General features: G+C 33.1%; 1 protein-coding gene across 2 annotated transcripts in view; it reads left to right on the forward strand.

The window, feature by feature from the left end:
• The first annotated feature begins 494 nt into the window (after positions 1-494).
• NetA (Netrin-A) overlaps positions 495-15,490 on the forward strand; it is a 473,673-nt gene continuing 458,677 nt past the window's right edge. For both annotated transcript variants that reach the window (XM_076408822.1, XM_076408821.1), the window contains exon 1: positions 495-1,845. In XM_076408822.1, the coding sequence (XP_076264937.1) occupies positions 636-1,845 (1,210 nt within the window). In that variant the 5' untranslated portion in view covers positions 495-635. The remainder of the gene's footprint in view (positions 1,846-15,490) is intronic.

The following is a 15,490-nucleotide window of genomic DNA, read 5'->3' on the forward strand; positions in this document are numbered from 1 at the left end:
CTCTTATTGTTAACCCTTAGGTTAGTCGGCAACGAATAGAGTAATAATATTAATAAGTTAAAAAAAGAAATTTAGGTTTTTGTTAGGAACGTTATATATCTTATAAAGGTTTTGATTATAGTAAAAAATATTAAAACTGCGTGAAAAGTTATATTAATTACTCTCCAATCGGTTTTGCTAAGAATAGAAATATTTGCTTTTTATCTATTTTATTTTATTCTATTTTAAAAATACCTTAATGATTGAGTTATATTTCTCTAAAAGCGAATTTGATGTTCCATTTCTGCGAAATCAGAACTGTGTTGGGTTCATATCAGGCGACGTCACTAATTCGCCATAATTAATTTAATCGCCAATTATCGAGTCATCTTGGACGGCTTTTAGAAGTTAGATGCAGTGTGTGCGCCCTTTAGGGGCGGCGCTTCGGAGACTCGAGTAGACGGTGGCCGCTATCGTCAGTCAGTTACCCGCCAGACGCTGCGCGATACGTTACGGAGCCGGCGCGTTCTTCCGAAGCTCGCTCGTCGCCACCGCCAGCCGCGAGCTTTCCCGTATTATCATCCGAAACTTCCGCGCAGATAGTTATGAAAGTTTAGACGCACTGCTCCAGATCGGCATTCGATATCGGAATCAGAATGGACGCGCGACTCGTTCTCCTCGTCCTCGTCACCGTCGGCATCATCTCCGTGCGATGCACCAGCGAGAATTTCCTGAAGATGTTCGAGGGCCAACAGACGCCCGCCGATCCGTGTTACGACGAAGACCGGCCTCGTCGCTGTATACCGGATTTCGTGAACGCCGCCTTTGGGGTGCCGGTGAAGGCCTCATCCACGTGCGGTACCCACGCTCCGGTGCATTATTGCGAGGCCCCGGAACCCGGAGCCAACCCTCAGTGTCATATCTGCGACGACAAACAGCAGAAGACGCGGTTTCCCGCCTCGCACTTGACCGATTTGAATAATCCCAATAATGTTACCTGTTGGAGGAGCGAGCCCTTACCACCGGTCACCTCCATCGATGCTCCCCCAGATAACGTCACTTTGACGCTGAGTCTCGGCAAGAAGTATGAACTGACTTATGTCAGCCTGCAGTTCTGTCCCAACACTCCTAAACCGGATTCAATAGCGATTTACAAGAGCATGGATTACGGGAAGACCTGGCAAGCCTTTCAGTTCTATTCCAGTCAGTGTCGTCGCGTTTACGGTCGACCCAACCGAGCCACCATTACCAAGACCAACGAGCAGGAGGCCCGATGCACCGATGCTCATCGCTACACCGGCGGCGATTCCTTCGGCTTCGGGCAGACCTCCCGGATCGCCTTCAGCACCTTGGAGGGCCGACCCAGCGCCACCGACTTCGACAGCTCGCCCGTGCTGCAGGACTGGGTGACGGCCACCGATATCAAGGTGGTTTTCAATCGTCTTCATATGCCCGTCGAGGATCTGTCCGACAGCCTGGACCTGGACGAGAAGTTGTTCAGCAAACACTTCGACGACGAGAACCTGACCAGGGAGCCGTCCGTGCAGTTGGTGAACGAGATGCAGGCGCCGGACAACGAGGCCTCCTCGTCCGCGAACCCCAAGAGCTCGGTGGCGGTCGATATGGGATCGAACGGGATCCACGGGTACCACCAGGTGACGCATCAGTACGCCGTGGCGGATTTCGCCGTGGGAGGACGGTGCAAGTGTAACGGTCACGCGAGCCGATGCGTGACGGGCAGGGATGGACAGTTGGCCTGCGAATGCAAACATAATACGGCCGGCAGGGATTGCGAACGCTGCAAACCCTTCCATTTCGATAGGCCCTGGGGCCGAGCTACTGCCAGGGACGCGAACGAATGCAAAGGTAAGGATTACGCTTTGATTGGTTTCAGAGGGGGCCGCAAACTTTCGCCGACAAGCCCCCCATTCCCCCCCTTTGTGTATTATTAACGTAATTAATTTTAAAGTTTATTCGCATGAATGGATTTTCTAAGGGTTTTCCGAGGATATTATTTTATCTATCATTTTGATCTAGTTTAGTTGGAAGTTATATAATGGAATAATGCTATTATTCATTAGATTTTTTTATTTATCTTTAGATTTAGATTAATTAATCAAAATACGAATATAAAAAGACTGGTTACAATTCTACGTTAATATGATCATCATTATTATGATTTCTATTAGCAAGGTCTGTTTGTTACTTTGCTGAACAAGAGCAGGGCAAAATATATGTTGCTATAATTAAAATACAAATGACAAAATATTAACTCTCGTATATTTAAAATACGAAAATATACGTGTATTTGAAATACAAAATACAGCGTTCTAACTGTTTTTATTTAAAATACGAATTACACCATACAGTCAGGTGTTGGGTTATGTAAAAAGAATATAACATCATCATCTTCATACTAGTTCTACTATTTCTGTTACTCCCAAGTTATTATCGCATGTTTTTGTTATGAATTAATTTTTAGATGATATTGTTTTATATATCATTCTGATCTAGTTTGGTTGGTTCATGATTTTATAATTTAAGTAATATAATTAATAAGAAATTACACTGTAAATTAATTGTTTTTTTAGTTGTAATAATTGTATTAAGAAAACTATTAAAAATTAATAATTGGTCAAAATATAAATACAAAAAGACCGATTAGCATTATATATTAATTGAAATGATTAGCATTGCTATGATTCCTATTAGCAAGGTAACACAGTTTTATTGATGAAAGAGTTGGCTAAAATACGTTCACCATCTAGCCCAGCCTATTAATAAGTAAAAGACTAATTTCCTTTCTTAAACAGTAGATTTTTAAATGTACTATAGGAGGGACAGTCTCTTGTTGGGGAGTGAATAAATGTTGCTGAAGACATCAACCTTTCTTCAAGTCCTGATAACCACAAACTTGTGATTATATTGTAATAACATATTTTTTAATCTTAGATAGCATTCAAAGATTGCATTTTGCTTCTATAGTTTAGGAATATGTCTTGGTCTAATCACTGTCCTCTTCACAAAAAGAATCAATTCATCATCTTACTAGTTCTGCTATGCCTGTTATTCCCGGGCATTATTTCAAGTTTTTTTTGTTATTTTATTTTCCGGGGATATCATTTTAATCTAGTTTAGTTGGAAATTGGTTACAGCTAATTCTATGCATTATGAGATTATTTCATTTCATCTGTAATTATTTAAAAAAGTATATACCTCGCATGTGTTTGAAATACGAAATACAACATACTTTTAAATCGTGTACTTGAGATCTTTCTACGAGTCCTGTCATCCGCCAGTCGATAGTCCCACGTTAAACTGTAGGCCCAGTCCAGATAAACTCCTAGTTGGTAAAAAAAGACTTTAATATATATATATATATATATATATATATATATATATATATATATATATATATAAATTTAATATATTGTAGGTATTTATTGTAATGTAATTATGCATAATTTACACAATTATTTAAGATATTTACGTGTCTTACCTAATTTATCCTTAATTGGCTTGTCTTTTTCTGTTAGCTCCTATATTCCTATAGGATTATTTTTGAAATATTTATTCAATATAATGTATTGAAGTGATTAGTCGGATACTATTGCGTAATATTGGAATAACAAGGAGTTCGCAGGAAAGTAGAAATCTGATCTATTTTTTGATTTTATTGAAATAAAAATGAAATGGTAAAATATATTTTTAATATACCAGTTTAACAGTTATAATAAATTAAGTTGTATTGATTCAATTCAATCAATATTTTTTATGAAAAACTAATAATTCTAAAAAATTGTTAAATTCGATCAAAACTTTTTTTTCAAGTTTGCTTTAGACCAGTAAAAAAATTGTTAAAAAAACAGAAGAAAACAAGAAAAAATTGAAAAAAGCGCCATTTTAAAAAAGATTGTACTAATTGTACTTGTGTTACATATAAATGTTGTGATATTTTAAAGGAATTTTAATAATTATGCTGAATATTTTCATATAAGGGTATTTTAAAGTAACGTAATGGTTTTTTTTCTATATTCATTTTATTTACTTATTTCATGACTGATTGAATGATATTAACTGCGAAACAGAAATAGTTTTTTTAATTAAATTAACTATTATTTTAGCTATAGTCGTTATTCATATAGAACGAACGTAATAGAATGCAATCACCATGCATTACGGAGCTTTTTTCGAAAAAATGCGGGCACCAAAATTCGAGATTCCCATCTCATTGATCAGCACATAATGACCGTGCAAGTTTTACAGTCACGAAATTACGTGCCCGACTAATCCATATGGATAACCACCCTCCTCAACGGTAAACAGAACTTGGCTGCTGAAAATTACACACGACCGAACCCTTCTCTTTCGACAAGACTCCAGGCTAAGTCACTGGCAGAGATGCAAACGATCGCCTAAGCAAAGATTAAGCGGTGCTACATGCCCTTAGGGTGAATGGAAACGTTTGTTGGATGATTATATGTAATTTTTTCGTGGGAACAATACACAATTTGGACAATACTTTACGAACCGTACCAGTTAGATTACTGAAGATCCGATATTCAATTGAAATATTTGAGTTATATAATAAAAGGTTAATTGAAAAGTCCCCGGCCTGACACATAGATGGTGATACTATAATTAAATCCATATGTTTTTTAGTTCGTCCTAACCCTCAAAAAGCGCGTATATAAATTTGATAGCTGTCGGATCATTAGTTTGTGAATTATAGCATTTTGAGTGAAGCAACTTTTGTTATTGTGAAAAAAATGGATAAAGTTGAAGCAAAAACTTGGCTTGATGCCGAGTTTCCGGACACTGTCCCAGGAAAATCAACCATCAAGGATTAGTATGCTAAGTTTAGTCGTGGTGAAATGAACACCGAAGACGCAGGGGGCACCCAAAAGCGCTTGTTACCGACGAAAATCTCGTCCATATTGATGATTCTGTTGCATTGTCAGCAATTGTTAGAAACTATTGTGAGTACATCTTTTAAAATTCCATGAGATAAAAACCATTAAAATTCATTTATGTCTTTTTGGAAGGTGAAGACTATCGAGTAGTAGATTTTACTTCACGAACTATAAAATATTATTGAAAGAACAAGAAAACTGATAAATTGGTGTTAGCTAGTTTTTTGTTTACCTCTAATTACCTCTAATTAACTATTGTGAGTACATCTTTTAAAATTCCATGAGATAAAAACCATTAAAATTCATTTATGTCTTTTTGGAAGGTGAAGACTATCGAGTAGTAGATTTTACTTCACGAACTATAAAATATTATTGAAAGAACAAGAAAACTGATAAATTGGTATTAGCTAGTTTTTTGTTTACCTTTAATTATATTCTATATGCCTATAATACTTGTCAGAGGATTTCTTATAGTTTTTGTTGAGTTTGACGAAATCTCGTCTTCCTAGAAGTACTGAAATATTGTTCTGATAACATGTGTGGGAACATTGCCGTGCTTTGATAGAAATTTGTCACATTAATAGGCCGTATTTATAAAGTTATCATAGGAAAATATATCCATAACACATTTGATCTAAGTACTAGCGGGATTTTCGCGACGTAAGGACAGCAGTACTAGCTATTAGTGTTGTCCTGTAATGAATAATGTAATGGAGATATGTTAACTATTATAAATTGATTGTGGCGGTTTGTATTGTTAGTGAGTTTTTGATGTTCACACGTACTAAATTTAAATGTTTCACTGCTGCCTTCAATTGCCATCTATTAATGCACAGTGACATTGTGATTGTGAGAGATTGTGAGCAAGTTGCCTGATTTACTTTATGTTTAACAACCAATGATAGCAGATAACCTCTCGAATTTTAATAAAAATTAATTTTTTACACAGAAACAACATTCTAAAGTGGAATCAAAAGAATATTATATTGCTGAATAAAACGTTTTTGAGGAAAACATTACTTTCATTCAAAAAGTCATATTATTTAATTATTGTTTTTCTTATTATTATTATTATTATTATTGAAATATTTTGATTAGCAACACAACTAGTAATTTATAATTTGTAAATTTTGCAAATCTATAAATCTATAAATTAAAATCCATAAATCATACGAAGATCACTATTTATATTTCGGGGAATTGGCAACACTGTTGTCATGTGAGTCCATCTGACGGTTTCATAGTAAAGTTTGACATTTTTGACGATATACGTACTGAGATCATTTTGTCGCGTGGACGATATTTGTTTATTTTAAATTTAGTTGAAAGTTGTTGTTTAGTTGATTTTTTACGATTTTCTACGTGGATTATCACAACAAGAGTGCATCAATCAATTTAATTTGACTTTTGGCGATGAAGCACCATCAAAAACCACCGTGTATCGCTGGTTTAGTGAATTCAATTGTGGTCGTAGTTCGTTGACCGACGAGTTTCGTGAAGGTCGTCCAAAATCGGCTGTTATGCCAGAAAATATCGATGCTGTGTGCGAAATGATTAAGCAAGATTGTCATGTCACCTATTGTGAGATTGAGGCATCCCTAAGCATTAGTTCCACCAGCATATATGCGATTTAACATGAACACTTAGCTGTGCAAAAGTTATGTTCGTGTTGGATCCCAAACAATTTGACAATCGCTCAAAAAAAGTTCGTGTCGATTGGTGCAAAGAAATGCTTAAGAAATTTAATCGCGGTGCTTCGAAAGACCTATATAAAATCGTAGCAGGTGACGAATCATGGATATATTCGTATGAGCCCGAAAGTAAGCAGCAATCGACTGTATGGGTGTTCTAAGATGAGCCAAATGCAACGAAAGTTGTTCGCGCACGAAGTACTTCAAAGAAAATGGTAGCCTGTTTCTTCGGGAAAACTGATCATATTGCAAGAGGGCCTCGGTTCGTAGAACAGTAAATTCTGATTGGTAGACAACCATATGTTTGCCAGAAGTTTTCGGTGAAATAAGGAAAACAAACAAGAGACGCCGGATTGTTCGTCATCATGACAATGCGAGCTCTCAAACAAGCGACTATTTGAGCACTCAAAACATCGAATTGATGGGTCATCCGCCGTAGAACCCTGACTTGGCACCCAATGACTTCTTTTTGTTCCCATACTCGAAGAATAAACTGCGTGGTCAACGATTTTCATCGTCCGAAGGAGCTATTGAAGCGTTCAAAAATCATGTTTTGAATATCTCATTCGGAATGGAATAAATGTTTTGAAAATTGGTTTAAGTGCATGCAAAAGTGTATCGATCATCGTGGCGAGTACTTTGAAAAACAATAAAAATATATTCGCAGCTTAACTATTTGTTTTTTTCCTATTCCCGAAATATAAATGACCCTCGTATAACCTATAAATTTAATGGCCATCAGTATTCTACATTCATTTAGGTCTATCCAAATTATGATTTTGTGTAAATTGTATTGGAAATTGTTTGTTATGTTGAAGTAGTCTTTGGATTCCTAGTCTCTTACAGGCTAATGCTACTATCTTACAGGCAAGCTTTTTTATAGTAGTGACTATTTGATATCACAAAAACCTGTAAATATTTTTCCTGCATCGTTTTTCTTGATGATATATTCCCAGATTTTGCAATTTGTTCTTGCGTTGCAACCTTTGTTAACTAGAACGAGTGATTTTAATAATAGTTTATTCATTTAGATATGTCACAACACAAACAAAACTACAGACCATAAAACATAATGGATTAGTAATGTCAATTTAGTAAGTAAAACAATAGAGCAGCGTTATAAATGGGCAGGTGTTGATAATTATTTGCTGAATGATATTAACTTTTTTAAAAATTGTTCAAAATATTTCGTTTATCAAAATAGTCAATGAAAAAATAAATAAATCATTTCAGTGCTTTTTGAAAATTTCACTGATAATTTTATAGAATTTTGTATTTTATCAGGAAATTGTGCATTTATTTCGGTTTTTTTTTTTAATTTAAGGAATCAATGTCTTTGGGATAAAGTTTACCCAATTTTCTATTATGTGTAAAAGTCAGATCATCGATGATTACTTGTATCAAGATATTATCATCGTTTACTATGTCATAGAGTGCTACTCGAAATATATTTACCAATTTTTAATAATATACTATGAATTAAAAACAGGTTCTTAACTTAGATCCGTATAGGTTTATCGTTATTGGGTTCTGCTGTTGGTAGTTTATAACGATTTTCGTATTTTTGATATGATTCAACGTTGTTTAATTATACCAAACGTTCGCACCTGCAATGTTATCAGTTATAGCATTCCTTGTAAATATCTTTATATAAAAATAATAATAGTATAAAATATTGTTCGATGTTGATTCAGATTAAATATTAGTCGATATTAGTTATTTAACTTTGATATTGTGTTTGAGGTAAGATTTTGGAAGATTTTGCAATTACTGTGTTTGGAGAGGTAAAATAATTTATAAAGGGGGGATATGTACTCACAGCCACATTTTATTGTCGACACCATGTCTTTGCCAGCCGTTAGTGTATGTACTCTTCGTTATGTTTGGAGTTGATTCTTCTCTTTTCAGTGACTGATTATTGGTTTGAGGGGTGAAGTGGAATTACGCTTGACGCAATTTAGCTTTATTGCTTTTTCATTCTGCGTACAAAGTCCTCATGTCAATATTTTCAGCTAAAATGCTGAAATATAGTAGCTGCAGCTGAAATAGTTGAAATATCTATCCATGTATTTATTTATATTATTCAAAATAATAGAACTCTAATAGAATGTCCCAACTGTACCCATATATTTTTAATTAGTTTTAATAAATTCGCTAACGTATAATTTCAAAGTACGTTTAGGGTTATTATCACGTTATCACTCACTAACGATATTACAGTAGACAATAAAATGGAATTAATATTTTGGCCATGTTAGAGCAGCAAATGGTGAACAATTTCTTTCAATCCCAATAAACACTTATGGTCTCTCTTGACGTCAACGTCCGTTTCAAAAAATTATTTGTTTTCGTTTCATTTCAGTAGCGAGTCAGAAATGAAAACTTGGTTCATTAATTATTTTACTGATAATTCATCTAGAACCCGAGCATAAAGCTTTGTTTGGTATACAATCTTATAAATGGCCTAAAACTCAAAACCAAAACAGTTTTATGGTTGATATTTAGTTTCGTAGCTATGTCTCGAGATGAAATATGTCAGGTAGACCTTAAAATGCTTAAAAATTTCGTCGATTTTTAATAATCCTTAACATTCTTTACTACAGTACAACAATTTTCGATGATTCTGTCTGAAAATTTAACTTTTCCGAAAATAAGAAGCATAATATGTTTATTCTAGAATCTCAATTTTCACTGAAATAACATTTAACTGAATAAATGGTTGAAGTTATCTTGTCTTGTACAATGTTATTTATACTGTTGCTTTTTAGAAGTGCTATGGAATGGTTTCAATGAACTGGTATTAATAGATATATGAATTTAAAGCCTTTTATTAGGAAAAACTAAAATTATTTCTCTCTAATTTTATCTTGAAAAGAATCATACTAATGTTTTGAGCTTAATTAATATATTTATGATTCATGTGAAAATATGTCTCAATTTGTCACCTGTCAGTTCGTGGCCCATCTTAAGTTAAATATAATCATATATATAATATATAAGAAAAGGACACCGTAGAAGGTTTATAGCTATTTATTGGCAGGGTTCGTATTCGCAAATAAGTGTTGGAGCTTCCTAGCTCGTGTAGTAAGTTATTTAAGATACATATTTAAGATATAGTTTTGGAGTATTTAAATTTTCCTTTATTGAGTAATACTGATTGATTAGTCCTTAGGTTAATTAACTTTAAATATTTTTGTGTTAATATTAATTGGTAAAGTAAAATAATCATGGTGAGATCTTTTTAAAGCTCAATGGGAAACGAAAAATCTGATATAATGCCATATCCAGTAAGTGGCGCATTTCTTATATGACAAACGATTTGAAAGCGTTTGAGTATTCCGTTTCAACAGTTCTTGATTTCCTACTGATTCGATGACTGTGTAAAGCGATCCTTGCTGCTTATTGACTAATTAGGTCACGTATTCTAGGTTGTTCAATTAGTTCCCAGCGTACCAGTATCTATCCGTCAACGTAGAACTAAGATATTATTTGTAATATTAAATAAGTAGTTTTCAATAATAAATTAGAGTTATGATTAAATTATTAACAAATAGAGGTTTGAAGGCTTGACGATTTGCTTCGAATTCCCAAATCTGTTAGATTAACTTGGTTCTTTATAAAAAATTTTAAAAGTATTATTTACATGTTTTATTTTAAAACGTTTTTTTTTGTGTTAAAAATCTAAGTTTGATTATTTTTACCTTTTAGTGAGTTCCTTATTTATTTTTTGATGTTGGTTAAATTTTTTGTTAAAAAAATGTTTATTTCTCTCTTTTTAGTGTTAGATATTTAGTCAATAAATTACTCAGTTATTTTATTAAGTGTTACAATGGGTAGGAATAAAGGAACAATTATTGAAAATAACGGACGCTTCAGGTCCCGGGGTCCGTTACCAAGTTTAGGTGATTTGACAAACGTTTTAATGAAACTAGAACAATAAAAACTGTTTTGCCCGTCGGGAATCGAACCCGCGACTTCCACGTATCAGCTTAACGCTCTAATCATTATACTATAGAAGCAGTTGTCTGCGATATTTCTCGTGTGATATATTTAGTGCTTTAGAAGTACTATTGGTTTTTACACTGAACTACTTCCCATTTTCTGTTACATCATTTCAGCAATAATATTATACACAAATATCTGATTGTTTTAGACAACAAAATATGTGAAAACATTGTACATGCCTTTGAAATTTGAGGGTTTCCCTCGATTTCCCCCCTTCCCCTATCTGATCCTGATTTGGTTCCAATGGGATCACCTCGGAAGTGCACTTTTTTGATTAAATAAAAAATACAGCCGAACATAGGACCTCCTTCTTTTTTCGGTTAAAAACCAACGATTTGTAAGCATTAACGACAATCCAGGTCCAAAAACTGCATGATAACCATAAATTGTAGCAAAAATTCAGGCTGTGTGAGCAATATTTTCTCATAAAAAATAGAATTATATAATAATAACACGTTATATACTGGTATATTGCTGCTAAACACTGTCATATTTCAAGATGCTATGATACCCATACACATAGCCAAAAAGGTTCAGTCTTTGTTTGAGTAGCATCAGAATATCATCAAACAACTCCCTGGTCAGCACAATTGCTAGATCTCAACATAATTGAACCATTATGGGCGATTATGGCCCAGTATTTATCCATCTGCAACATCACTGAAGCAATTGATGAATCTTTTGCTATAAGACAGCTATGTTAAAAGTAAATCAACACTTTATTAATAAATAAATATTGTGTATATGTCAGGTGTTCATATTCATTCCCTATATACGTAAGATGTACAAATAAAAAAAATATTTTTTTAGTCATAAAAAGTTGGTAATCCTCGTCTACTAATCGGATATCAAGTCACACACCTAAAAATAATAATGACGAGCGAGTTTTCGATTTCGTTCGATATATCAGAATTGATTCTCTTAATCTCCGATATCGACGGCATCTCAGATAATCTACCTGAACCGAAGACGGGTGTTGAAAATGGCTCGATTTTGACGTGGAAAGCGCCGTTTTTTACGCCGGTAACGGTTTTGCGGTCGATATTATAATAAAATTTTCGTTTTATAATTACAATTTGTGACCGTATCCGAAAAGTAACACGAAAAAACAACGACAATAGGTTATTAAACAGTGTTCGGGTACTGCGTCTAAATATTTATGGCTTTTGTGTGGGCGTGCACTTTTATCTCGATGCACAATCGAGCATTATTGCGCTAATGCATCTTGAAATATTGTGATTGTGACAATGGAGGTGTACGGATTTATATATATGTCGCACGGCTTGCAAAAAAGCTCGTTAATTTTCAATAGGATCATTTTTAATGTATCGATTTAAAATTCCACAATGCACGAGACAAAGCCGCACTGTTTAATATTTTTATTAATATTGTAGTAGGCGCTGTAAACATTCCATTTTAAATTCCAGTACAAATTTCAATTATTATATCTTCATGACAATGTTAAGTATCAATAATTTTCATATTATTTTTTAAAAGCTTTAATTATGCAGAGCGTTTGAAAAATGATAATGGTATGTTCAATACATTCGTGGAGTACTACCTATTTAATTACAGTAAATTCACAAATAAATATTCAATAGAATCAATGATTAATATATACACAAGAATTGGTAAATATCTTTAATTTTTATTTTAGTAATGGGTACGTCCCCCTCTATTATTCATATCTTCAATTAGTTTCTTTTCCAGAGTTTCATATAGGTTTTTAACATAATCTTTACTTAAAATTTTCGAGTCATCTCGGATAGAATTTTTTAGTTATTTAATATTTTGAAATTATTTGCCAGAAAATTTGTTGAAATTGAACATTGAAAATTTGGATATTCTGATCAGAAAAATAGTCTTTAATGAGTTTCGCAGTGTGAAAAGCAGCATTATCTTGCTGGAAAATATAATTCTGGCAAACAATTTGTACTAAATATTTGGCTAACTGTAGATCAATTTAATGTAGCTGATACTATATATAGTATATTCTAATTCAGTGTTTTCTTCGAAATTTACATGTACCCAACACTTTATACACTTTCTTCACCCATCCTTTTGCGACTTAAAATCACCTGATCTTACAAATATTATATCTTACTTATAAGTAATTACAGTATCTCACAAGCTAAAACTAAGTACCTATTTTTAACTTGTATGTACTACTTGGATTTTAGGGCTTAACTAAAAAGTTTTATTCAGAATTAATCAAACTATTTTAGGTTTCGAAATATATTGTTGTCAAAAGTTTAACATATTTTTTTAACTAAATCGTACCTTAATATTAATCAAAATAATAGGTTTTCAAAAGTCTCGTTAAATAGCAAAAACAAGCAAGTTAATTTTTTCTAGCAAATTTGTATCTATTGTATCCTAACATCTATTATATTATACCGAAGTAAAAAATAAGCAGCAGCATATAAGAACAAATAAGAATACTAAAAAGCATAGCATGAAATTGCAAGGTTATATAAAAGTAATCATATACACAAAAAATACCCAACGGCTTTGAATATATGAGGATACGAGCTGAATTATTTTTTACGATATATTTCGCAGTAGGATGACCAACAAAGAATCTAACTATTTGAATCGTAATCAGAAAATTGTTTGTATGTTTTATATTTTCGTTTATATTTCATGTCATTGTGACTGGATAAGGTAGTTGGAAATCACCATATTTTACATTAAATATGGCAACTATTTGTAGCTCAAGATTATTCTTTGTTATAATATTATAAAAAAGTCTTGTAAATTATATTTACTTACACTTTAAAATCCTTATTATGTCTTTTTTTATGGCTAATAAATGACCCAGACAGAAGCTATAAAAACAAGTGCTTAAAACCTGATACCAGACAAATTATTGAGTGATCCATGAACATGTTAGTATGTTGTTTTTCTATAAAACCAGACCTTACGAATTAGATACAAAAAAGTTTCTTTTTTGTTGTTCTTCGTGACTGGAGTTGAGCCCGAGTCTGTAATCCTGGATGATAAAAAAAATGATGAGTTGGTCAAAGGGGATTTGGAAAACCCTATCAGGCCCTTTAAATGTGCAGAGATTAAAGAGATAATTTGTTTATTATCAAATATTAATTCATCTGGTTAAAGTTCATTTAATTATTTTTTATCATTTTATTTACGAATATACACACACATTGCTAACGTAATTTACTTATTAGTGATTGTAAAATACAAGGCTGTAAAATATTATATTTTGATTTCATATATATTTGCATCATATTATTATCTTCAACATACTCTACAGGATGAGCAAATTGTTACCGCGGAACTATTGTCAATGGCTGGAATTCTTTATTTTCGAAAGAATATTTGTATTTTCGCATGAAGGGATGCTTATGCCCTTCATTATGCTCTTTGATATTTAAACATCATTTTCGGGTGGAGCTCCGCCGGCTAGTGCTCTGGATCTCTTCCTGTATCTGCTGTACACTGCTGATCTCCCAAGTCCTTGCAACATGACGATGATACAGTAATTATGAAAAAAAAAACGTATTTCTCCATAGAGCTATGGAAAAAGTAGCAGTAGACAAGAACTACAAATGGTCTATAGACTGGAATAAATAGCTTAATATCTCGAAATGTGTGGATGTCCATTTTGGGTTGCGGCGAAATAACGAATAATAAATGAAATAGGGAAATAAAAGTAGTTCCTCAGGCAGAATCAGCTAAATACCTGGTAAGTAATAGCTAAATACCTGATGGTAAGATAAATTGGAAACATCAAGTCAGACAAAATGCAGAGTAAATTAGACTTAAAATCACAGCAGTTTACTAGTTAGTCAGATAGACACAGCCAACTTGATCTAAAATCTAAGAGATTGATTTATCAATCAATTATAAAGCCTATCTGGACTTATAGAGTTTAAATATGTCGTTACACCAAAACATCAAACCAACTAATAATTCAACTTTGTCAAAACAAAGCTCTTCGATTATTTCCCAATGCTTATTAAGCTAAGTAACAAATGAAAGATCTGCACGATGAATTTTTCTGAATTATAAAATAAGGATACTAGATCACAGCAACATGGAAGCAATACAGCTACTGAAGAACGCCCAAGAAATCAGAAGATTTAAGCCAACCAAACCATACGAAATTGTATAATGTATTAGTATTTTCTATTAACTTTAACTTAAGTAGTTCAATTTAATTTGGGAAATAAGATGTAGTGTAATGTAAGGTGTAATAAAATGCTCCATATGAATTCTCCAATGCGGTCCTCATTTGTGAAAAATAATAAAATCGCATAGAGCAAGATTCATAAAATAAGATGAGTTTTGTAACCATTCATTTGTAACCGTTGTTTGATTTGCCCATTCGAGCTTTTTTGCTTTTGGGTGAAGTTGGTTTGTTCCACTACATGGATTGGCCCTTGGTTTCAGGGTAATAAATAAAAAACGATGATCCGTGACATGTTATTATGCTTTCCAACAAGTTTGGGTTAGTTCCAATGATATTCAAGATATCATTATCATTGATGATCAGGTCGAACCATATCACCGGTTTTTTCTCATACTGTAATTTTCACATGGTTAGACGACATGGGTCAGTAACCATCAACTTGTTATATTTCTTCATAAATTAGTTCAAATCATTCAACCACAATAAACGTTAACTATAATATACATTTTTCAATATTTCCAGTGAGTTTTATGTGATTTTTGCAACAATTTGTTTTTGTTTCACACTTAATATTTTTCGACAAAACAATAATCTATTGCTTAATTGTGCACTAAAGTGATTAACTACTCTAATATAATAAATATTCTAATGGAAACTAAAACTAAGCGAAAGGCATTTACATGCAAAATAAAAGACATGTTAAAAAAACACTTAGTGCTATAATAGCATAATGCCCAATTTTATATTCT

The sequence above is a fragment of the Rhynchophorus ferrugineus genome, unplaced genomic scaffold (genome assembly GCF_030347505.1).
Source record: "Rhynchophorus ferrugineus isolate W39M unplaced genomic scaffold, kcgeb_rfMv2 rfM6, whole genome shotgun sequence".
In the NCBI taxonomy this organism is placed as follows: domain Eukaryota; kingdom Metazoa; phylum Arthropoda; class Insecta; order Coleoptera; family Curculionidae; genus Rhynchophorus; species Rhynchophorus ferrugineus.